The sequence below is a fragment of the Acipenser ruthenus genome, chromosome 1 (genome assembly GCF_902713425.1).
Source record: "Acipenser ruthenus chromosome 1, fAciRut3.2 maternal haplotype, whole genome shotgun sequence".
Lineage (NCBI taxonomy): Eukaryota > Metazoa > Chordata > Actinopteri > Acipenseriformes > Acipenseridae > Acipenser > Acipenser ruthenus.
The window spans coordinates 15,191,123-15,214,958 of NC_081189.1; the positions used below are offsets into that span (position 1 = coordinate 15,191,123).

The window sequence follows — 23,836 nt, forward strand, 5'->3', positions numbered from 1 at the left end:
AAAGGCCTTTTGTGAATCCCTGTCTAGTCTAGTACTGAGGGGGAATGGGAGCATGGTGTGTACGGCGTCTGAGGCAGCGTTACTATTAGAAGTACGTGTGTACAGTTTAAATCCTGGCACAGGGAGTCACTGAACTGCAAGTCAGGGCAAATGATTGTTACATGCATCATTTTGCAGTTGAAGTTGGAACGAATGAAAACAATTAATTCTAAAATAAAAAGTTACATTGTCAATTTAAATGACTTAAGGATTAATGTAGGTAAAATAAAATATGCAGGTTTTTACCAGTGTCAAATAGGAGATTATTTTACTGAACTGAATATGAATTTTCTGTTCGTGTCTTAGAATATATTGCCATATAGAACTACTCTTAGTAGTACACTGGGAAGTTCCCATTGTTACTCATTCATGTTTGTGATCTTTTATATTAATTGTTCATATGTTTTATACCAATACATATTTGGAGAACAGAAAGAAAAAAAAAACACGATCTGTTGGAAAACGTGTACTAACTTTAACTGTTTATAAAGGGATTCAAATGTGTTTGTGTGTGTGCAAGAAAGTCTCGCGTGGTTTTAGTTCTGGGAAACTGCCGGAGCCCAAAGTAATTGATACCAGTTCAGAGGATTTCACAAGAAAATATACTCGATCGTTGTATGTTTTACTTGTTTGGATGATCGAGTCTGTTTAAGAGGCAAGTTTAAATACTTCGTTGAGGAGAACACAATTGTTAAGTGTTGTACTGTAGACAGAGTTCAGGCTGGGAGGTAAAGAGTAGTAATATCGTAGGTGAGTGATCGCTTACGTTTTCATTAGACAACAGGCGTCAAGGATTTAAAGTCTGAATGTAAAATAATTAACTTGATATTGGAATGCATTATTAAATTACAAAAACACTGCAAAATAACAAATCGTAACTGTATTGTCTAATGGAGTTTTTCATGTTAAAAAATACATCGGTTGACGTCGTGCATGTTGATTGTAACTTGTTAAAATTCCAGTTAAATACATTTTGTGGGTTGAATGTAACAATATTATGGCAAAACGCAGAATAAAGTTTTTAATAGCTAATTCATTGAGAATAATTTGACACTTTGAAATGCTGCTTGTTAGTTTTATTTTGAACTACACTATGTTTATTGCACAATGTGCAGTCATTTGTTTCTAGTTTATTTATGAATGTATTTATTTATTGAAGCGGGACACACATGCATAATGTAATGGCCCTTCCTCTCAGACCTTCAAACTCGGTGGAGCACTATGGCACGCCACTGCACGAACCGGGGGGAAACTCTAGGACACGGAAAAAGTTCCCTCATTTCAGCAGAGACGACTCGAAAGAAAACATGGAAACGCCAGTGAAGAAAATAATGTTTACCCCCCGGCCAGTGACACCCATGATATCACAGACGCAGGCAAATCTTTTGTGAGTAGAGTCTACCTGTACTTTGTGTTAAAATGATAATTAACAAAAACAAATCAAGTCCATACAGCTGAACCTGTGCGAAACAATGGCATGTAGTTTCCATATGGAATACATTTTTTTTTTGCAACTAATCTAAATCATCTAGTTTATTTTTAAGTTGTTCAGGTACTGAGAACATCGTTTTATTTTTAAGGTCTAACTTGGAATACAGCAAGCTATCTGGGAAGTCTGTCAGCCCAAACCTTGCCATGTTGAGAATGACTTCAGGTATGGAATATGTTATTGCTGTTGACATTGTCAGGTGTTATGTGACACGTGAAATCCCTACCGTTCACTTTTCACTTTTATTGGGGTTCAGTATCATGTTATTGAAGGATAACAGGCCACGCTTCAGTAAACAAATGTCAAAGCACACAGCGGGTGTAATTGTAGAAGACGCCCTGAGATGATCATATGCAAATATCTCTGACTTTATCCTAAATTCAGACAAGGTTACTGCTAATGAACACTCTACAAGGTGGCAAGCACAGACTGCTTTGAGTGCCTGTCTTCAGGGAGCTGTAAACTGCTGTTCTTTCTAGTGGAGTCTCTCTTATTTGTATTGCTTTGAGGTGGTATGGGTTGAAAGAAACAATTGGAATGGGTCCATATCCAGTAGAGTTGAGGTGGTTCCGACGAGGACAGTCCTACAACATCATTCACGAGTGCTGAACTCACTTGTAGTTCTTGTTTTTACAGTAATGTTTTGTTTTTTTTGTAATTAACTTATACCGAACAGGTTCAAGTTTACAGGAAAAGCAAAGACTTCTGCAGGAGAAACACCAGAAGGCAAAAGAGACTCTGGACAAACTTGCTGTCGGAGGAGGGGTATGTGTGGTCAAAACCTGCATCACAATCTAACACCCTGCCCTGTACTGTGCAAATCATCACCTCATCCATATATATATATGGCTATTTAGATTTTCAAACTGCAGACCACCAGAAATGTATTTATTTTGAAAAATGTACTGTAGGAAAAAAAAAAGTCCCAAGGCAATGCAGTGGCCTACACAGTATTATGGCATAGCAAAAAAAAAATACTTTCAAAACCACTGTAATCAAAATACAGGACAAATGGCAGTTTTTGATTGACATGATCTGGTATGGATGACCGCTTCTCCTTTTGTAGGTGAGCCTTTGGCCAGAGATGAACAACATGAGGCTGACTGCAGACGAAGGGCTGGTCCTCTTTGTGTCGTGTGTGCTGATGACTTTTACAGTCTTCATCATTTTCAAATATCTACATGGTAATAATTTCCTGTTTCTGCTTGTTATGCTGTTTGTGAACTGAGTCAGCAAGAAAATTAAAAAGTGTCCAGCTCTCTTTCTTATGCCATAGTTAAGCTCTTGCTGTTTAAAGGAAAATGTAATTGTGAAAAATTGTGTGTGATTTTGTATCCCAGCCTAAACAAAAGGGTTTGGTGTTTATATCTTAAATGTAACTCTGCTTGCATGCGTTCATTCCTCAGCCCTCTAAATAGCATGTGGTGGTAGGGAGTCAGTAGTTTTTAATGGAGAACTAGATTTAATTTAGTGAAAAGTACAATAGTACATCAGGCTAACTTAGTTGTAAAGAACGCTTTGTGTTTTGTATTATTAGTGCTCTTATATTTTTAAGGTCCATTGCTGCTGAGCTTACATCACTACACTGATAAAGTCAGGGCCTTTTCTGGAAACCATCCAATCCTAAGCAGGTCCGAATCGTCTGTCAACGAGTCTGTGATGAGATGGCACAAGGATTACTGGAAACTGCTGGTGAGAGATCTCGGGATTAGCATCATTGATTTATTTTTAAAATGTTAATCTTGAGGCTAGCAACCCATTTAATATACACATTTATTTTAAGTGATGAATGTACAATTTCAAAAGGAAATTTGTGATTGTAGAGTGTAATGCAAAAAATAAATAAGAGTCTCTTGTGGTTATAGTACAAACCGCATTTGTTTAAAAGTTGTTTTAGTTAACTGCTGTTAGTCAGTATTAAAATGTTACAGAACACCCTGCAAAATTGACAAGAAACGCATAATCTTTACTGTGTTTTGTATTGTCCATATCTCATCGCAGTGTTACATTTTTAAACATCCTGCCGATGCTTTTTAATCACACATAAATCAACCGGGGTGTACGTTTCTCAACGATGACTTAAAACCTACTTTCATATACCACTATATGAAGACCGGATGCATGGATCCATAAAATATTGGCAGAAGTAACTATAGATAGTGGTTTTTAAGACCTTGATTTGTATTGAATCCCTGATTGTACGCAAGCTCAACCCAGTTCAAAGTTACACTTTAAAAACCTTGCCTAAAAGATGTCAGCAGGCATTGGAAATGTTTTTCAGACCCTGAGGAATAATAGAAACTAGTGAATTCTGTCTGAAGCCTAGCTTTTAGATTTGTTTATTCTGTCTTTTCATAATGTTTTTGTAATCTGTTTCTGCTGTAACATCTTTTGGCAATGTTGTTCTCTTTATTCAGGATGACATCCAGAGGCAGTTTGAAACCCATCTCCACACAGCCCATGCCACTTATATCCTGTATTTGATTCTGTATGTCGTTGCTGTCGGGACGCTGCTGTACTATCTTGCTGATAACATGATTCAGAAAAGCAGGCTCACGCCACGAAGGATAAAAATTTGGTACTTTTAATTTCTCTAGACTTCCCAGGTTTCCTTTTAAATGTTGTATCCTGTGAAGAGATGACATTGTGTATATAGAACACTACGGCACGATCTGAACATTACTTAATATTAGTTAGTTTTTCTGATTTGTCAATATGTTGTATAATCAGGGTTTCTGTTATTATTAAACAAATTGCATCTCTTTTTAGGATCTCAAGTGATCACTCTAGCTTAACATAACATCTATCTGAAATCCATACAATAGCTTTGTTTTAAATCCAGTGCTTTCTTTGAATTTGCAGGGTTTTGCTTCTGATTGCTACAGCATCATGGACTGTACTGATGCTTCAGTTACTGGTTTATTCCCAAAACCTGGAGCACACTATTGAGGCTACAGTTCACAGGCTTCTAGAAGAGCTGGTACGATCTTCCTTTTAGTTTTGATATTTATTTCTCCAAAAACACCTCGGAGGATCGTTTTTTAAATGGCTTCATCAGTACTGGGAATGTTGTCAATGAACACAGATTAGCTGTTTCCTGTAATGTGCATTTTGTATTTTATGTAGCATTTGTTAGCACTGATTTTGCCATCTGCCCAATAAAGCAAAAACATGTTCTATGTTTACATACTGCATCAGGATTATGATAAACGGGTTTCCACCAACGGGTCTGTTGAAACGGTACATTTTCTAAAACAATACTGTTTCCACAGATAAAGGGTTAATTTTATTTAGGGTGCTGCTTTTCAGGCACTTCATTGAAACATCGGGCAGCTTACTAATTGAGCAACAGATTGCAGAGCAACTCTGTGCGGTAACTTTCAGTTCGTTTTCAAACAGCATTAAACATCTTTCCAAATTATGATTTCTTCTGAATGATTGGGTGTACTCCTCTGTGGTCAGTATTTCCATATTCACAATTATAGGAAATGTGGTGTTAAGAGCAGCACCACAGTTGCGCTGTCATAGATTATGCCTAATGTGTTTCTGACTGCTATTCGTCTATTTTTAGGCTTATCTAGCAACACTGGACTTTCATCTCCAAACATATCACAATGTTGCCACCTACTGGAGATTTCGATGCCTTCCACCTACCACCCGGGGAACACTGTGCATCTTTGGAATTGTGCAAGTGAGAGATGTGTTCTTTTATTTACAGTATTACAGTGTGCCAGTGCTAACTGCACTCTGCACCCCTGTCCTGAGACTGATGCTAGCTCTGAAAGAGATGTATATTGTGCCTGAAAAAACCCAAGCAAGTTTAAAAAGGTAATGAAGTAGCTAAACCGCTGTTTACCGTAAGATGCGAATGTTAATGGAGAACAGGCAACTGATTTCTGGAAGTGAAATACTTTTCATTCGTTATCGTAACATTTATTTTATTGCAGTACCAGGTCAAATGTTTGGAATACTAAAAGTGTTTTGAGCAGCCATGTAAGTGTAACTGTTGCCGTCTTTTTCAATTTAGAAATGTTCAATTCAGTTGTTGTACTTTTTAAACTGTCTAACTAATAATGTGAATAGGCCCATCAGTTTGTTTTTATTGTAACCTTTGACCTGCCTTTTTGTGTGTTATTTGAACACAGTTTGTATTTTTCATTCTTTGCGAGGGGATTCGAGAGATCCAATCTGGTCTTTTTTTTTTTTTTATATACTTTATTTTTTGGTTCACTTTTAAGGGTCTTATTTTAGTGCTGTATTTTAAAATAGGTACCTAATGAACATTTCAATAGGATATGTGTCTTATTGCAATTCCTGTAAAACAAGAATCAATGTAACTTACTGCCATTTAATTCATGATCAGCACAAAAACAATGAATACAATCTGAAATGGATATACATGATAGTGCTTCATGTATACTCACATTGTTTGAATCAAGAGTTCTGCACCATGCACTAACAGTGCTTATGTGCATGTATGGTTTTTCTACGTGGAAAAAGCTGGATATAACATGAAGCTGCCGTGTATCATTGAATTAAACTACTTTACTGCAGCCTGATTACAGAGTGGTGCGGCATTGAAGCAAACCAAAGGTGCTACTAAATGGGGAACGGGTGAAGTTGAATACATCAAATGGGTTAATATGGTAGCAAGGGGTTTTGGCAAAACACAGCCTTTTCACAAAATTGAATGCAATGATGACCCTACTTTTGCTACAATTTTAGTTTTTTAATGTTAACACCTTAACAGAAAAGTTGCCTTTTGTCGCTGTTGACAACCATACTGACAACTGGTCCACTAATTATTTAATGTTTTTAAAACCATAAGGAAGTGTTACAGAGCAGTAGCAACTTGAATCACTGTCCTCAGTGTTTTGTTCACAGTGAAGCAAACAAGTCATGGAGGAAAACGGAGGATGCAAAGAGTATAAACAAACATTTGCTTGATAGCACTTTCAATGTTTTCGTTGTCAACCAAGGAAAAATCCGAGCTTAGTTTTTCTGTGCGAACGGGTGATTGGTGTGGGATGAAGATCCATGCTGTGTCCCACATCCTTCACTGTGGTGCGCTCCGGGTCTGAGCTGCGCAGTTTTGTAATCAGAGCCCTCATCTCTGTGTTGAGAGCTCGCAGCTCCTCGTTCTGCTGCCTCGTCTCGCCTCTCTGTCTCACCGCTGCGTCTCGCTCCTCTCTTACCAAGGCCAGGTCCTCTTCAAGGTCCTTTAATCTGCACAGGTATTTTTATTTGATCTTTTTATGTTAAAATCCTTCGTTAATGAAGCCATAAATAGTTACAGGTGTGAAGTTTTTCTGTGACTAAATGGATGTGGCAGGGCGAAAGGCCTAAAATGTAAATAGTATGGGGGGGAGATTTAGGTAATTGAGTGCTAATTGGGGAGTGGCCACATAATAAATAGAGCCATAAATCATTTGGTGAAGGTGTGCGAGTCTATTTTCTGTGTTCATCAGTGAAGGTGAATGCCCAGCCTGACCTCATTATTGTTTTGTTTTAACCCTTTTATTTTGACCCCTGTGCCTTGTTTATTTGTTCCTGTTTTGTTTGTTAATAAAAGTGCACACACACGCTTGAACTGCAGCTTTCTGTCTCTGTCTCATTCCTGACACTCCTGCTACAATGGGCAGCAATCACATTGTTACAAATTAATTGTACTGGTTGTAAAAACTGCATACATAAAATTGCTTTCAGTATTTCAATATCAAATGCAGACTTTCTTAATTTTCATTTCCAATTTCACAGAGCTTTCACCTCAGTAATGTCCCAAGTGGTTTTAATGTCTCTGAGCTTATGCTGGAAGTTCTGTATTGTATATGTACAAAACTGCCCAGTTTTTGTTCAATAATTGTTTTGAAGAACATACCATTAAAACAAATCAAATGCACATTTATGATAATGTGTGTATGTCTTTCATATAGGAAAACCTGAGCCCAACAAAATGATGGTGTTGCATATCAGGTAACATTTACTGGAATTATATTAGCTCTGTGTCCTTTAAGAGTGAAGTCACTGTGGGATACAATATTTGTATTTATTATTTTACATTTCCCTAACTGCAGGTGTACAAAATGATTGTGAGATGTATTGTTGTACCTCTTTGTATATTCATTTTTTAGATACTGAACTTTTCTTCTTAGCCTCACATTATCTTCTTTCACAGCTGAATCATCCTTAGGAAGTAGAAGCACTTCCTTCAAAACATTATTTCCGTCGCTCACTTTGCCTGAAGGAAAATAATGGAGTTTTAATAGGAAATGCGTTGTTTTAAAGTGTATTTGTGTGTTTCCATAAAACCTGCTGATTTATTACATAGAGTAGCAGACATTATCCCAGGCTTTATGCCAGTATATTCTTTACCTGGTGAAGACGACGCATCTTTATCTTTGGTAGCAGCCTGCAGTGTTTGAGCTAGGTACCAGAATCCCATTTCACCAAGCACCAAGCAAAATGAATCAAAGACTGGGAGCTCTGCATTCTTAACAACGTCAAGTAGTTTTACAACTTTGAGCTCTGGTGAGTCTTCTAGCTGTTGGAATGAAAAAAAAAATTACAATCAAACCTTTCTCCATACCTAGTACCAGATGCACATAGAATCATGTTGCATGCTTACAAACCAATAATCAGCCACTCAAACTGTCAGAATAATCAGGTGATGAGTAACAAGCTTATCCAACTGTTGTTTGTATATTCATAGACATTATAAATAGAGACTACATAGAAGATTGCAACATATGCCCACGGACAAGTGAGAGTTGACTGTACATGAATTTATATTCAATATGCTGATAAAAAAAAAAAAAGGTATCCAATAATAAATTACCAGGTCACTCTTGTAAACGAAGTAGCTAATAAAAAATAAATAATGCACTCATGAAAGTGCTTCATGAATAGCTTCAATGCTTTGCTGTTGGCAGAGGTTTCAATGAGAACACCAGTGAGAGTGTTCGCCACACCCAGATGTGTCTATTCTCTGAGAATTCTCAACTGACACTGACTGGAAAAAGAATAGTTCCAACACGTTTGTGATAAGAACAGCGTTTGGGTGCAGCCTTCGACTATTTTGAATGTTGGCTTCTGCCAAGCAGCCATGCCTTCTAACTGTCAGCATTGTATGCCTGCCGTTTCTATTCTGAGCTAGGTAGAAGGGCAATGCATTCTTTTGTTCTTCAGAGCTGGCAGATTACAAAACTAATGTATTTTGTTTGTCCAGCAATCTTCCTGTGCTGAAAGTTACTGTTCTGTGGAACTTGCTGTGTTTTGTAGACTTTGCAGATGGATTATCTGCTCCTAAATATTCTCTGATTATTTTCAATGTGCTTCTGACTTCACTGCTATCCAGTGTAGTGCTTATTAATTTACAATCTGCACATATACAGAGCATACTCCACAACACTCCATGGAATACAGTGATACCCCATGAATGAGGACAGCTGGATAACCAACAAGCCCCAGAAGGTGAAGAGAGGGCTCTTCATCATGTGCATGTAGTTTGCTGTTTATAACAAGTGCAAACCTAATTGGGGGAATTACTTTCCTTGCATCTCTGCATGTGTAGTAATGTGTTGTAAATTGGAACCGGTCAACAGATTTGTATGCATGCAAGATGAAACAATTAGATCTGGGGGAAATAAAAAAAGAAAAAAGGTCTTCCATGCTGAAGCATCAAATACACACAGTTATTTAATGCCAGATCAGTCAACACTAAGAAGTTACTAATAGTCCCTGAACATTAAACCACTGAACAGAAAGCAGTTTTATTGACTGTGCCAATATTAAACTCACAAGCATATTGCGTCAGTGTTTGCAGGAAACATACCGTAGGATTCAAGAGTCACTGAACATGGATACTTTTTAAATACTTTTAAATGTGTGTGTGTTGTTTTTTTTTTGTATAACTTTTTTCCCATTTTGAAACCACTGCAACAAACAAGGATTAAATATGCAAACTGTTTTTTAGCTGTGTATTTATAATAATCTGTGCAGGTTATCTAAGAGTCAAAGACAAGAAACCACCTGTCTGAAAGATTGCCACTTTGTGCTGGTACACAAAGACAATAGATCAATTAAAAAGAGAACATGTTAAGTGGTGTTTTTTGGGTAGCAAGAACTGTTCTAAAAGTAAGTTTGATTAGATGCACAGAGTTGGGTTTGGAATATTCCACCCTTTTAGAATTGTCACATCTTGATTATTATCATCCCATTTAAGGGAAACAGGCATGGTAAATACCTAAATGATCTGCTTTCATATAAAGTTAAATAAGTAATATTGCACTGTATTTTGTTTCCATAGTACTTGCGCTATATTTTAAAAACAGCTTTTTGGCCAAAACTACAGCCAATGTATGCTGTTACCATTCAGAGTAATCTGTCTGAATATGGTCAAATGTAAACTAAAGGTGGCTGTGAAAACCAACTACAATGCTTTTTACTGTGGAGACCCATGTGATCATTATCTCCTGCCCCCAGAAGGCCGCTTCATACCTCAATCTGTCCTATTTGTTCAGTGGTTAGCACTCCTTTCTCTTTTAGGCTCCTGTAGGAAAGTGGAGACACTGACAGATGCTTGACGATGACTGGGAAGTAGGATTGAAGGACATGGGTGTGAGGCTGCCTGGAAGCTATATTTGTTCTGCCTTTTATTGGAAGATAAACAACAGTGCAAAACAGTTAACATAACTGCTACTGTTAAACTATCACACAAAATAAAATCATCTAAATATACGTGATCACCGTGGGTCTCGGTTTCTGAACAGGAGGTATTGTTGTTCATGATTTAATGCATCCAAAACTTTAATCGCTCGCATAAATGTGTTTGTCTACTTCACTTAGGGGCCTATTCTCAAAGCATTTTACTCCAGTTGTTCAGTAAAATTACCAGGTGTTTGGAGTAAATCTGAGCCTTCAGCAAAGTACCATATTCATTTTAGTGTGATTTTTTCAAAGGAAAAAAAAATGTTAATTTTACAAAAACACAATTAAGTAACCAGTTAATGTAATTCAATGCTTTAGGGACTCAATTTGTTTATTTTACAGATTTATAACAGGAGTTAAAGACTTTTGAAAATATGCCTCATAGTTTGTTATAGTTTTACCACATTTTCACAGAGGTATGTTTGACTTAATTTTATTTAATACCAAGCTAAATAGCTTTCCATGAACTTTGATGCTGTTTTTTTTTTTTTTTTTTTTAATAGAAATCAGAGGTCGGTCTCTACCTGACGCCTCACATTTATAAAAATCTAGTAAACTTTTGAAAAAAGTAAATAGTTACATCAACACATGCAGTCAAAATGACATTGCTCAAAGTCAGTAAATACAAATGCTATGTATTTTCCATTTGAATACATTGTAAATAATTAGTGTCATTTGGCGCTCAGTTTGTATGGAAAGGATCAAACCACCTCACAAGTTCCAAGTGATATAAAAAAAAGTGTAACAAGCAAACCAATGAAAATGATCTGAAGTAAAAGCAAATGTACTTACAGGGAGGTGTCTGTTCAATGAAAGTAACTTTCTTTTTTGATGATCTCAACATTTCTGGATTTTTTTCAGAAGCTGTTGACCGCAGAAGCCTGTCCTTCTATATCATATTTTTTATATTATGAGATACCTACTAATCTGTGCTTATCGGGCATATTGTCTTCTATGTCAATTGCATATGTTTACTCTCTCTGTCCCGGTTACTTGTAGTTGCTAGGGGCACTGCACATGCTCAGTGCTGTGGAAGGAAAGCATATTTACAAACAAAGGAAGTGTGTTTGGAGTCCTTGAAACTGACCCAGCTCCAAAAAAATAAACAACCACACACACACACTTGAGCAGGCTCCTACTGTAGTACAACACATTGAATTACCTACATTCTATATAAGATTACCTTTAGGTCAAATTCTTGGTATCATTTTCTAGGTCAATAACCAGCGTATTGATGATTAGGATTTTGCATTACACACACTAAAATTAAAGGTATTTTTAAATTGGAAAAGCAGTAGCACTTTATAGAAACATGAATAACTTTGACAGGCAAATTAAATGCTATAACCTAGTTAGTTTAAAATGTGACCTACTATTTTAAACCTTCTATATTTGACACGTATGAATATGGCATGTATCCAAAACATAAAAGCAATATTCCTCATGTGACCAAACATAGCTATACAATACTGATCCTTAACTGGAATTCAACTGACATTACTAGGATAATTCAAATTCCAGTATATTAAATTAGAACCTGAATCATTTAGCTTGCTACAGTACAAGCTACATAGTTCAGTACCAAAATAAGTCTGTGTAACACTACCCAACACAAATAGGTAGTGTTACACAATGAAGTTTATGCTAGATTAGTTTAATCAACTGGAGGGGTTAAACAGCAAAGAGTGATATTGCACAACACAGGACTGGGCAGTTAACCATTAAAGTTACATTAACTGTACATTTATAAAAAAAATTAATGGGTTAAGTGCATGCAATAATTTAACATTGAGAGTGAGAAACACACAATAGTGTAGCTACTAAAACTTTATTAGAAAGCAGGATTAGTTAAAAAAAAGCAGCATTAGATTACATTAAGAACATTTACTACTGGAGAGGATAACAAGTACATTTAGTAGGCCTCCAGCTTGGACTGGTATAAATACAAGATGGAGATTTACTGCATTTGAAATGGCTTATTTTATTACAGTTGAAAATGAGACTTCTGGAACCGATATTTGAATACCATGGATTACTCTGGTTAAAATTGTAAAAAAAGCACACAGTGCCAATATAATTAAAGATAAACTGTCTCAAACATTAAGACAGTAGAGGTTTAGCTAGATCCTTGATTACTGCAGACTTCAGATGAGGAATCATGCTTATCTTCATTAGCTTCTGACTTGCATACTTGTTCCTCACAGCCTGGAAAAGAAAGAAAAGTTACCAAAGTCTAAAACTGCCAGTTACGCAATAAACCAATCCAAGTCAAAATTAGACCAAAAAGAAAAAAAAAAAAAAGTGCCAAACGGATCACTGTAGCCAAGCAAATGTGTTGGGGCATTAGCACTGGAAATGAAACACATTGAGTGTTTTAAGCAGCATGCCAATACAGGTCAGGGTTTAACAAATTAGTGACCTGCAGAGGCACACAAGTTTAGAATACAAAAATCAAGCACGACATTTCATGCGAAAAACCTTACCATGTACTTTGTGAGTCCTTCGTTGACCTTCACAACATTTTTAGCCATGTGCTGCATCACAGGAATCAAACAGCTCTCTGTATAGTTCATGTAATGCTGCAGAGTGGGTGTCTGGGGGGGGGGGGGGGGGGAAAGAGTTTCACAATTGTACAGGTTATAAAATGGACCAAAGTAGTGCAACGACCACTTATTGCCTTCAGGCAAAAAAAGTGGGGTGGGGGAAGAGATTAAATTGGTTTAGAAAATATATAATTAATCCCAACCCAAGTTCCTGATATCCATATTGTTATAGCAGTTATAAAAGCTACAGTCTTGAATGTACTTACCCATTCACCACAGTCTAGAACTTTCAATGTCAGTGCAAATGCTGCAGCAGCAATCTGGGATGGGGGATAGTGCACCATGTCATAGTCTGCCATTGTCAGCTCCATTAGATATTTAGCCAAGGTGTGCTGCTCTGCAGTTACCTATAAAAATAGTCAACCACAAAATGGGAGTTACCATTTGCCAAGTAAATACAATACTCTAATCAAAAAATGCACACCACATGGTATGAAGTAGACCACCAAGGGCTTAACTTTCCTCCAAGCAATTTAGGCAGACAGACCACTCACTTCTCCAATCTTGGAAGCTCTTCTCAGAAACTGCAGGGGAATTGGACGGCCAAAGCCAAAATGGAGCACCCTCAGGATCTTCATTTCCATCTCTCTGATCTGAGCCGTGGTGTAAGTGTGGTCGGTAACAAACGCAAAGTCTGCAATCTCTGGAGGATACATCTCTTCATATTTGGAGGCCAGCAACATAGCAGTCACACCAACAAGCTGCAGCATCTTCTTGGGCACTGGATTAGCCTGAAAATGGACAATGACATGTTAAGAGTTTGAGAGTAAAGTTAAAAAGGATATGCTAAAAACAACCTATTTTGTTTCCCCTCCCACTACAAAAATGTGACACTAACCAAGTGCAATATTTCACTTAATTACCAAAAACCATTTGGTGACCAGCAAGGGACAGCCTTCTTTCCCCCTGCCACCCCCAAGTGTTACCTGAAGAAAGCGATCAATTATTCCAACAGTCATATACATGGTCTCCTGAAGCAGCTGGAATTTCATCTGGACTTGCACAAGCCAGTCAATCAGTATAGTCCGCATGTTTCCAGTAACTTCTTGTCCCTGCAGGTACTTCGGCCTAACTGCTTGTTCCACCTATGCCAGAGAAGAGTTGTGTTAAAACAAATGTCTTATACAAGTCAACCACTTTGTTATATATATAAAAAAAACTACACACATCATCCCATACATGTTACTGACCTCAACCTGTCTTAGGTAGTTGTAGATGTCCTTCACATATTCACTGCAGAGCATTGGGTTCTCAGCATCATCTGAATCAACATCCTTGATATTCAGCAGCACATCTGAAAAGGCCTGGCACAAGTCCTCCTCAGGTGCACAGCCTGATATCTCCATTGGGGTTGGGGATGGAGGCTGGACCTGAACGCAAGCCAAGTTAAAAAAAAAAAAAAAAATATCTAGCTCAATATACTGTAGAATCCATCACGTCTGTTACAGAATTCACTTTTAAATTCAATATTTAGGTCAATCAATGCACTTTCAATTGCTTATCTAACATTTTGGCAAGAATGCAAAGCAATTCAGTGAACCAGGAAGTTAAACATTTGACATTTACCATGTACCTTTACATTACTGCAGGCATTTTTACAACAACAAATGGTTTCCAACTACAAAACATGAGATTTACTTACCTTGGCGCACGCTTCACTGGTCTGCTTGGCTACAGTTCTCTTTGGCACCAGTGTTTCGGGGGCATTTTCAGACTTGCTGGTTTTTTTCTTAACCGCTTTGGTAGCGGCAGGTTTTACATCCTGAAAAATGAAAGCCTTTGAGTTAATAGAATTTCAGCAAGTTGCAACACATATGTGATTGTATAGGGTACGACACAAATCGACATCCAGCTTGCACCAGGTATGGTTGTATCACATCAAATGCTATCACGGTCTTTACAATTAGTTCTGACCTACACTCTTATTCAGCATAGATGCAGGATGCCTAGGCGGTAGGTTACCAGCCGTCCATTTATAAAACACGTCTACAACAATTACCTTCTTAAGAGCTGGTTTTGCCACAGGCCCTTTATTTCCCAGGTCTCCCAGCACAGCCCTCGGCCTCAATCCAGGCTTCGAGGCGACAGCTCCTTTTCCTGCCAGAGCGGTCCTGTTTTCAGCATTCAGCTGGGAATTCTGCGGGTAACACGTCAATATCAAAACAGTAACAACACCTTATTTGGATACGATGATCTGCCCGTACCAAAAGCATCCAACAGTACGACTGCAGAGACCATTAATATGAAATGGGCTATTTTATTTTGCGCTTCGTTCAAACCACACTAAATTCCAACCCATGTTGTGCATTAAAAAGTATGATCACAGTATATACATTGAATAATCAAAACAAAAGAGGGTCGGGTAAGGAAATAATAAAAATAATACATCCCACACACAAACTCTACTTCTAAAACAGCAGTAAAAACGCATATGCATGCACTTATACGAAAACACACTTACTCTGGTCAAACGAAGCGCCATTTCAAATTATAAAACGCAAATAAAAGCCAAACTCTTTGAAAATATCCTACTCGCTGTCTATTAAACACGCTTTAAGTCAGCCTCCGCTCTGCTGGTTTAAATGTCCCGCTGCTCGAATCTCATTCGCTCGTCTTCAAGACAAGAACAACTTTGATTGGGTAATGGCTTTGACGTAACCCGACTAAAACTCTCTTTTCCTTCCCTCCTTTTCCGGTTTTCGGCTTTTCTAAGCAGCATAATTGAGGTATGACACCTACTGGGCTGCTTAGATACATGTTGCTGCTTTCTTCATTTTTTGTTAACAAGCGTGTCTTTCACATACTCTATTGATTCAAATTCACCCATACTCTATAGCTGTAATAACTACCTATAAATCATGAATAATGACAGAATTGATTATAGTTCTATAGTTCTGACATCAGAAATTCACAATTCACCGAGGGCGCTAGTTTATAACCTCCAACACTTTCGGCTCTCATTTGTTTTCTTATTTTAATCAATGCATTATATATATAAAAAAATAGTAATACAATAATGTGATGTCACAGAACCCTTTGATGGAATTGCGTTCTTAGTAATTCTGAAAACATACAGTGTCTCATCATCCATTATGCCATCCGGTACCCAGGTATTTATATGTAATAGTCTAACTACCCATTAAAATTTAGCATTTTACATATGTCATGCAGAAATACACCAGAGACACTAGCTTGATTTTCATAACCTTGGTACACAAAGATCTAGACCAGGGCTGTATTTAAATCTGTTGCTGTTTAGATCAATTGAATAAATTGCCTTTATAGCTTTTGAAAATGTAGTGAAGTATTTTATTTGGCTACTGTCACACCACAGGCCATCCAAATGATCCACACGTTGACATTAAAACCCACAGAGCTGCAATAATCATTGTACAACCTGCAAAATAAAACTTCTATCCAAGATCACGGCTTGTCATGATCAGCATATGATTGTATGTACATGCCATTTATTGATGGGTTTCTAATGCAAGTTGTAAATTATATAACTAAATTAATCAATGTTGTTTTCTTTTATCGATTTAAAATGTAATTTCAACAATTTAGGTCAGATTAATCATTGTTCATATGGAGCAAATAGTCTGGACCATCATTCCTGTTGATGAAACATGGGACCTCTACAGCAGCTCACAAATAATCACCACCCTGCAGCTCAGCAACAATTCTGAAAGTCAGCGACTGGACTATCGGGCGCTTCTTCACATTTCAAAATGCATTTTCAATTCAGCAGAATACACATTCCACCTGTATAGAAATGTTATTGTGTACACCACATTTTCCCCCAGAAACACACATTAATAAAAATAAATCCATGAAAAACACTTTCTTGGGAGTGGCTGATGGCATTATGTACAGATAAGACACAAATGTCAGAGTGTATTACAGCATTTAGCACAGCATGTGTTAACTGGATAAGAAAGCAGACTGCTTTGTGGCACAAGATTACAAAAGAGGGTCACCTGTGAGGCAAGACATTGACACCATAGTTAAACAATATTTTGGGGAAAGAAATGTCATGTAATTAAACACTGTCCCAAACAGAATGCCCATCAGGACAGTAAGTGTAAGACATACTACAGCAAAAGTAAGCAAGTTCTGTCCAAGCAAAACATCCCAGTTAATAGGGATCCCTACAGTAGATCTCAGCTGATCAAGTTTATTGTAGATAGGAGAGCCATTGAAGGGTAGTCAGATAGAGTTCAAGGCATACAACTATCGCGTTGGTCAGACAAAACATCTGGTTCTCAGATTGATTCTGCAACGGAACCAAACAAGAGGTTTAGATAAGTAACAATACTGCAGATTTAATTCAAAGTTTATTTATATATTAAAAACAATTTAAAAAGTACATCATTTACAAAGACAAGGTATATTACAATAACTTATATGGCCTTAATATTGCAATTAAAACAAAGTCCGTTTGACTTTTGCAGCAAGTGCTGTAGTTTCATGAATACCTTACCTATACTAAAAATCGTAATAGCCAAAATTTTATAAAATTAAATAAGAAACCAGTAAAATGAGCTAGAACTACTGGGTTTTTTTTGTTAAATATTTCTTCACAAGTGCAGATATAGTAAAATTTGTTTTAGTTTTAAAAACACGATTACAATAGCATAGGTTAAACAGTGTCGCAAGACAACAGTGGTTGAGCCAGATTCTTGATTACAGCAGACCGCAGCTGTGGAATTGTGCTGATCTTCATTAGCTTCTGGCCAGCATACTTGTTCTTAACAGCCTGGGGGAAAAAAAAAAAAAAAAAAAATTAATAAAAATAGTAGCAAAGAGAGGAAGCACACTGACAGGGGGTCTAGGATTACATTGCAGAATTAGAACTTTAGCATACAAAATATTTATTTTGAGAAAATGCAATAGGGCAGTGGCTGGGCGATAACCAGCGACAACATACCGACTAAACATCTTAACCACTGCACAAGAGCCAGGCTTTAACCTACTCACTGTCAGGGATCAGAATCTGTAGAGTAGAGACTATAGTTAAGCCCCACCCCAAAAACCCCTACCACACACCTACCATGTACTTGGTGAGTCCTTCATTGACCTTCACAACATTTTTAGCTATGTGCTGCATCACAGGAATCAGAGAACGCTCTGTGTAGTTCATGTAATGCTGCAGAGTGGGTGTCTGGGGAGGGGAGAAAGACTTCAGGCATAAAGTCTGTATCCAATATGAACTGGTAAAATAGTTATGCAAGCTAACCCCTGAATAGCAAAAGTGCCATGGTCTTCAGAGCTAGCCTACTGGGATCCTTTAAGAAAGCTAAAACTATTTTTACCAATCAGCTACTAGGTGAGCCCAAGTGGCCCCTCATTCCCTATTGGAGTCTTATGTTCTTACCCATTCACCAAAGTCAAGAACCTTCAAGGCAAGGGCAAATGCTGCTGCAGCTATCTGGGATGGGGGATAGTGCACCATGTCATAATCCACCATAGTCAGCTCCATCAGATATTTGGCTAAGGTGTGCTGCTCAGCATTTGCCTAAAAAGGAAAGGCTAACATTAGACAGATTTGTCACATGCAATTACTGCACAATACCATTTCTTGACAGTACAGCTTCAAGTAAAAGCTATCTAAACCCACCCCCCCCCCCAAAAAAAAAAAAAAAAAAAAAAAAAATACAGACTAAACCGTCAGAATAGTCTACCTGTAAAACATTAGATCAGCACTGCATGAAGTTCAGGTGTGACATCTACCACCAAACAGAAGTAAACCAATCTGGCTTATCTAAAGGAAGCTCTAGCTCCAATGGGCTCTGGAGGATTTCGGTAGCCACCAATATATGACCTCCACTCACCTCTCCAATCTTAGAAGCCCTCCGCAAAAACTGCAGAGCAATAGGACACCCAAAGCTAAACTGGAGCACCCTCAGTATCTTCATTTCAATAGCTCTGATCTGCACTGTACTGCAGGAGTGGTCAGTAATAAAAGCAAAGTCTGCAATCTCTGGAGGATACATCTCTTCATATTTGGAGGCAAGAAACATGGCAGTCACACCAACAAGCTGCAGCATCTTCTTGGGCACTGGATTAACCTTAAGAAAAAAAAAATTAAAGAGGCCAACATTGACAGCATCTGTAGAACGCTTTTTTTCCCCCTGGACACTTATCACTCTTCCTTAAATGGGCTTTACTTGCTCTTATCTGCCCCCTATTTTACTGCATTTAATCCCACACTTTAGAGTACTGTAATCTGTCAAGTGTTATTTAATCTGTAGTATTTTGTATTTAATTATATCCAGATGCAACTATTACTGACACTTATCTGCTCCATTATTGAATTGTATTTTGTCATACTTGTACTTGCTAGAACCAAAGTCATTGTATTTATCTTGCTCTTAATTGTATTACTACTTTTACTGTGATTCTTGAAATGTATTTGTTTACGACTAAGTCGCCCTGGATAAGGGCGTCCAAGAAATAAATATATATTACACAGGTTATTGAGGATATCCTGGGACATCTGTAGCAGGAAAAAGTACACACATCCTTCTCACCTGAAGGAAGCGATCAATTATTCCAACAGTCATATACATGGTCTCCTGAAGCAGTCTGAATTTCATCTGAACCTGCACTAGCCAGTCAATCAGTATAGCACGCATATTCCCAGTGACTTCCTGTCCCTCCAGGAACTTTGGCCTAACTGCTTGCACTACCTTTAGAATAGAGGAGAAAGCGTTACATTTCAGCAATTGCAGAACCACCAGATTTCAACTCAGGACCACATGGAGAACCCCAAACTCCATACTGACCTCAAGCTGTCCTAGGTAGTTGTAGATGTCCTTCACATATTGACTGCAGAGCATTGGGTCCTCAGCATCATCGGAATCAACATCCTTGATATTCAGCAGCACATCTGAAAAGGCCTGGCACAAGTCATCTTCAGGTGCACAGCCTGATGTCTCCATTGGGGAAGAATGCTGGATCTGCAACTTAATGATCATGAGTAAAATGTAAAAAAAAAAAAAAAAAAAAACACAACCACACACCAACCCAAACAACCCACACCCCCCCTCACCTGTAAGCACTCTTCACTGGTCTGTTTGGTTGCAGTCCTCTTTGGCACCTGCACACCAGGGGCATTTTCAATCATGCTGGATTTCCTCAAAACCATTTTAGTGGTGACTGGTTTTAATACATGCAAAATTGAGGCGGTTTCCTAGAGTGTAAGAGTAATGTCAGGATTAAATTTTTTTTTTTTTTTTTTTCGTTACAGTTACCTTGCAAGCCCCTCAGACGTAGATTTACCTTCACCAGAGCTGGTGCTGTCACAACCCCATTATTTTCCAGCTCTCCTAGCACAGCCCTGGGCCTCAGTCCAGGCTTAGAGGCCACAGCCAGAGCAGTCCTGTTTTCAGCATTTAGCTGGGAATTCTGAGAAAGAAAGCCCATTTAGTTAATTGCAGTCATATAAAAATGACTTGCACAGTACTTCGATTGTAGCCAACAAGGAGGAAACTTCCACATAAATGGCTACTCTTTATTTAATATAAAATCAAATATAAAATTAAATTGTTAAGTGCATTAAAAACAGCAATTTCCTAAATGAGAGAAAAAAAAAGTTAATATTGATTGGGTAAATTGGGATTACTGTACAGTTTGAAGAGGCTACTTTTGTCAGATTTCCTCCAAACATACCAAAAACCCATCTTTCCAGCAGTGACAAACTAAGCTTTCCAAGTAATCCAGAGTTTAGCTTCGTTTCCACGCTTAAGAGGAAAGCATATGTACAACTGCCATCTACAGAAAGATATTTTCAGGCAAACAATTTCCAAGCATCTTTAACACCAGGCAGTAAAAAGACAAGTCAACACACACCAGTGTGTTAAATACACACTAATGTTACAGAAGTGCTAGTTTACAACGTAATTAAATAGATACACATATAAAAAAGAGCAAAATATACACAGGGACTGAAATATCAGTATTGTACCTCAAAAAAAGAACACTTACCCTGGTCAAACGAAGAGCCATACAAACGTATACAAGCTTGCCGGGAAACAAAAATGTTTTCTCTAAACGCACATTGACGCACTCTGACAGCTGCGGGTTTAAATACCCTGATACTCGAATCTCATTTGCTCGTTGTTATTTGACGACACAATCATAGATTTCCTTTTCTAATCGTTTGTTACAGAATTGCAAAATTGCTCCTAAACGGTCATTATTTTACATTTACAATGGAGTGTTGGAGGTTTTGATTGATATTTATTTTGTGGCTGTTACTACCTGATTACAAAAAGCGAAGTAAGCGTCACTTAAACCTCGCAAATGCTTATTAAAACTACTTGATTAACGCACGAAGCGAAAACTTTGCAACTGTAATCCAAATAAAATTCTAACAATATTTTTTGTACCCAAATTGTGCTTCTATTTTGTATTTATCAGAAAATATAATTTGTTACAGATTTGACTGTATCATCATCATCATCTTCTTCTTCTTCTTCTTCTTCTTCTTCTTCTTCTTCTTCTTCTTCTTCTTCTTCTTCTTCTTCTTCTTCTTCTTCTCAGTAGTACACGTTTACAGTCCTATATATTCTATATTAGAACTCCCTGAGTTTATAGTTTTATTGTGTACAGCTGTAAGATTATAAGGTTTATTATGTACAGGTCGAGTGGGATTATTAACTAATTTCCCCACAGCACACAAACCGACAGTTTAATAAAAATGACGACCAGATTTCAAAATATTACTGATGAAGACAGAAACGTGTTCGTTGAAAATCAGGAAAATGCTGCCACAAGAAAAAAGTTTTTGAAATGAATGCATTCCTTATGTAATCAGTAGCCGTCGTTTGCAGCCCTATAGTGTATAATTCGGAGTTTACCGGCTTATTCTGCACACTTTGGTGTAGTTTATTCCTCATATTAGTATTATCATTATCACACCACAGATATAATGTTTATTTATGTGTATATTTATGAGGGTGAGACCCTCACTGTAATATTGAATAGCCTGTTATTGTGATTGTTATTCTAAAGGCGACAGAGCCGTGAGTTTGTTATGTATTGTGCATGCTGTTGATCAAGTGTGTTTGATATATGACGGTGTATTGCTTTAATTAGATTAGGGCGCTTCCATTAATGAAGTTACCGTAGCTATACATGTGGAACAAGTGTTTTGTTATTGACTTTTTTCGGTAATCTTCCACTAGACGGGAAGTTATTTTTCAGTCTTTACTGATTATAGTTAACGACTAAAGAATAATAATGACAATGATAATAAGTAAGCATTATAATAGTTTAACGATCGTTTGTAAACAAAGACGGTATACGTGCAGGTTAAACAAATACATACACATGAGAAGAAACATGTTTAACGTAAAATATATTAATGTTTTATTGTAAAAGTATGAATGTTAAATAATTTATTTTTGTATAAAATCATCCCAGGTGCAAATGTTGAATTGAATAATTAAGCCTGTTAGGAGTAGGCGGGGCTGGGGATTATATAATGCCGTGTCTTTCCTTGGAGCGAGAAAGAGAGGATTATTAGGTGCATCATGATCTTGTGTGTTGAATGTCAGTTTTCCATCCACGACAAATTCTAGCGAGCCAAAGGGAATTCCCCGTGACGTTTCGTGATGTCATAGCCTAATTTGCATGTGTCGCTACATTGTCAGGTTATTCGCAAGAAATATACTCGCTAGATGATTTTCCATACATTTTTTTACTCGCTCGCTAGTGTAGCATATTCGAGTTAAGCGCTAAAAAAAAAAAAAAAAAAAAATTCAATGAACCTTGGCCAACCAGGCACCTTCGGCCCTGGCAGCAGTCTCAGCTCCTTTGCAGCCCCAATTGCAATCCCCCACCTCCCCCAGATCCTAGTTAGTGCAAGAGGACATGCTTTTTATAGCGGACTCTGGGGAGGGGGCCTCTTTCTCCTCTGACATGTAGGTAGGAGGGGAGCTCGAACCTCTTGCTGAGGAAGAACCTGGCTTCGAGGTAGCATCAGAAGCCAGTGCTCCCCCGTTGTCTAGCTCGGTATCGGCAGTTATGGGACACGCTGCAGCCTTCCTGTAGGTTCCCTGGACGCCAGCGGCAGAACCACTCTGGTCTGTTTTCCGGACTCAGTCGATAGCTCCTCGCTCTCAAAAGTTCCCGGCCTTCCCAGACTTCATGGAGGAGGTACGCTCCTCCTGGGATCGTCCGGCCTCAGGTCCTAGCGTGCTAAAACAGACCGCACCGCTTGCCTGTCTAGAAGGTGCGGAAAAGTTTGGCCTAGCGGGGTTCCCCCCAGTAGACGCCACCATCGCGAGCCTGGTTAAGGCCCTGTCGGTGAGTGGGTTGGCTAGAGACCCGGCGTGCCCCAACCTTCACTGCAAGGGGGCGTATGCAGCAGAGGCGCAGACAATTCGCCTGTCAAACACGGCAAGTGTGCTCACGGCCTATATGGCCGGTGTATTGCGTGAGGCCCTGCGCTTTTGTGCGCTTTCCTGCCTATACCACTGCTCCCGGCCTTTCTCGAAAAGGTCCAGTTACAGGAAGCATCAGTTCTCCTAGTGGTCCCCAAGTGGCCCAGGAGAATCTGAATTTCGACCCTGTGCCAGCTGTTACACGGCTAGCCCTGGGAGATCCCACTGCGCATGGATCTCAGTCAGGCGAGAGGCACTCTTTGGCACCCGGAACCGGGCAGGTTCCGGCTATGAGTCTGGCCCTGGTTAGCCCTATGGCTATCAGATGCAGTTGTGGGTATGTTGCAGAGCGCTAGGGCAGACTCCACTAGGTCTTTGTACACTTGTGGTGGTATTTCCAAGCTTAGTGTCTGGCTGGAAGCCATGACCCAGTATCTTGCCCTATGCCAGTCATCTTACAATTTCTGCAAGAACTGCTTGATGCTGGTAGGTCATCTTCCACTTTGAAGGTGTATTTAGTGGCTATCTCTGCATGCCATGACCCCGTAGATTTGGTGTCTCCGGGTGCACATTTCTTGGCTACCTGATTTTTCTAAAGGCGCTCAGCGATT

General features: G+C 38.4%; 4 protein-coding genes across 7 annotated transcripts; 1 reads left to right on the top strand and 3 right to left on the bottom strand.

Moving 5' to 3' along the window:
* Positions 1-557: 557 nt before the first annotated feature.
* LOC117404011 (uncharacterized) lies at positions 558-7,123 on the top strand. 2 transcript variants are annotated; one of them, XM_034006618.3, is made up of 9 exons: positions 558-789; positions 1,199-1,426; positions 1,620-1,693; positions 2,205-2,293; positions 2,595-2,712; positions 3,084-3,220; positions 3,946-4,106; positions 4,391-4,508; positions 5,100-7,123. In XM_034006618.3, the coding sequence occupies exons 2-9, from the start codon at positions 1,209-1,211 to the stop codon at positions 5,358-5,360; spliced, it is 1,176 nt and encodes a 391-aa protein (XP_033862509.3). In that variant the 5' UTR covers positions 558-789; positions 1,199-1,208; the 3' UTR covers positions 5,361-7,123. The 2 variants fall into 2 exon arrangements, with proteins under 2 accessions (XP_033862509.3, XP_058866398.1); XM_059010415.1 differs by having other exon boundaries at positions 559-789; positions 1,238-1,426.
* Positions 5,718-11,905, bottom strand: LOC117404018 (uncharacterized). Its single transcript, XM_034006629.3, has 5 exons — positions 11,027-11,905; positions 10,025-10,176; positions 7,901-8,069; positions 7,637-7,766; positions 5,718-6,754 (listed from the first exon to the last, which is right to left on the bottom strand). The coding sequence occupies exons 1-5, from the start codon at positions 11,076-11,078 to the stop codon at positions 6,499-6,501; spliced, it is 759 nt and encodes a 252-aa protein (XP_033862520.3). The 5' UTR covers positions 11,079-11,905; the 3' UTR covers positions 5,718-6,498.
* Positions 11,906-12,046: 141 nt separating this feature from the next.
* Positions 12,047-15,430, bottom strand: LOC117404009 (G2/mitotic-specific cyclin-B1-like). The gene is made up of 9 exons (XM_034006616.3): positions 15,299-15,430; positions 14,837-14,974; positions 14,480-14,599; positions 14,028-14,207; positions 13,764-13,922; positions 13,332-13,568; positions 13,044-13,184; positions 12,718-12,828; positions 12,047-12,439 (listed from the first exon to the last, which is right to left on the bottom strand). Exons 1-9 carry the CDS (start codon positions 15,317-15,319, stop codon positions 12,335-12,337), a joined length of 1,212 nt encoding a protein of 403 aa, XP_033862507.2. The 5' UTR covers positions 15,320-15,430; the 3' UTR covers positions 12,047-12,334.
* Positions 15,431-17,158: 1,728 nt separating this feature from the next.
* Positions 17,159-20,919, bottom strand: LOC117963921 (G2/mitotic-specific cyclin-B1-like). 3 transcript variants are annotated; one of them, XM_034905802.2, is made up of 9 exons: positions 20,824-20,919; positions 20,119-20,244; positions 19,889-20,029; positions 19,623-19,796; positions 19,368-19,526; positions 18,669-18,905; positions 18,212-18,352; positions 17,888-17,998; positions 17,159-17,593 (listed from the first exon to the last, which is right to left on the bottom strand). In XM_034905802.2, the coding sequence occupies exons 1-9, from the start codon at positions 20,842-20,844 to the stop codon at positions 17,477-17,479; spliced, it is 1,227 nt and encodes a 408-aa protein (XP_034761693.2). In that variant the 5' UTR covers positions 20,845-20,919; the 3' UTR covers positions 17,159-17,476. The 3 variants fall into 3 exon arrangements, with proteins under 3 accessions (XP_034761693.2, XP_058866020.1, XP_058866139.1); XM_059010037.1 differs by having other exon boundaries at positions 19,623-19,802; XM_059010156.1 differs by having other exon boundaries at positions 19,623-19,802; positions 20,804-20,914.
* Positions 20,920-23,836: the final 2,917 nt, after the last annotated feature.

Bases quoted from the DNA above. Each gene is read 5' to 3' on its own strand.
- LOC117404018 (XM_034006629.3), bottom strand. From the start codon at position 11,078: ATGTTGAGATCATCAAAAAAGAAAGTTACTTTCATTGAACAGACACCT. The intron at 10,177-11,026 runs GTAAGTACATTT...TTCCAATAAAAG, and splicing joins CATTGAACAGACACCTCCCT to GCAGAACAAATATAGCTTCC. The intron at 8,070-10,024 runs GTATGAAGCGGC...TCATTCCAACAG, and splicing joins AACAAATAGGACAGATTGAG to CTAGAAGACTCACCAGAGCT.
- LOC117963921 (XM_059010037.1), bottom strand. From the start codon at position 20,844: ATGGCTCTTCGTTTGACCAGG. The intron at 20,030-20,118 runs GTAAATCTACGT...CTTACACTCTAG, and splicing joins CAGCACCAGCTCTGGTGAAG to GAAACCGCCTCAATTTTGCA. The intron at 18,353-18,668 runs GTGAGTGGAGGT...TTTCCTTTTTAG, and splicing joins GGGCTTCTAAGATTGGAGAG to GCAAATGCTGAGCAGCACAC.
- LOC117404011 (XM_034006618.3), top strand. From the start codon at position 1,209: ATGCATAATGTAATGGCCCTTCCTCTCAGACCTTCAAACTCGGTGGAG. The intron at 1,694-2,204 runs GTATGGAATATG...TATACCGAACAG, and splicing joins CATGTTGAGAATGACTTCAG to GTTCAAGTTTACAGGAAAAG. The intron at 4,509-5,099 runs GTACGATCTTCC...GTCTATTTTTAG, and splicing joins ACAGGCTTCTAGAAGAGCTG to GCTTATCTAGCAACACTGGA.
- LOC117404009 (XM_034006616.3), bottom strand. From the start codon at position 15,319: ATGGCGCTTCGTTTGACCAGA. The intron at 14,975-15,298 runs GTAAGTGTGTTT...TGTTACCCGCAG, and splicing joins TGGCGCTTCGTTTGACCAGA to AATTCCCAGCTGAATGCTGA. The intron at 13,185-13,331 runs GTGAGTGGTCTG...CTATTTTTATAG, and splicing joins GAGCTTCCAAGATTGGAGAA to GTAACTGCAGAGCAGCACAC.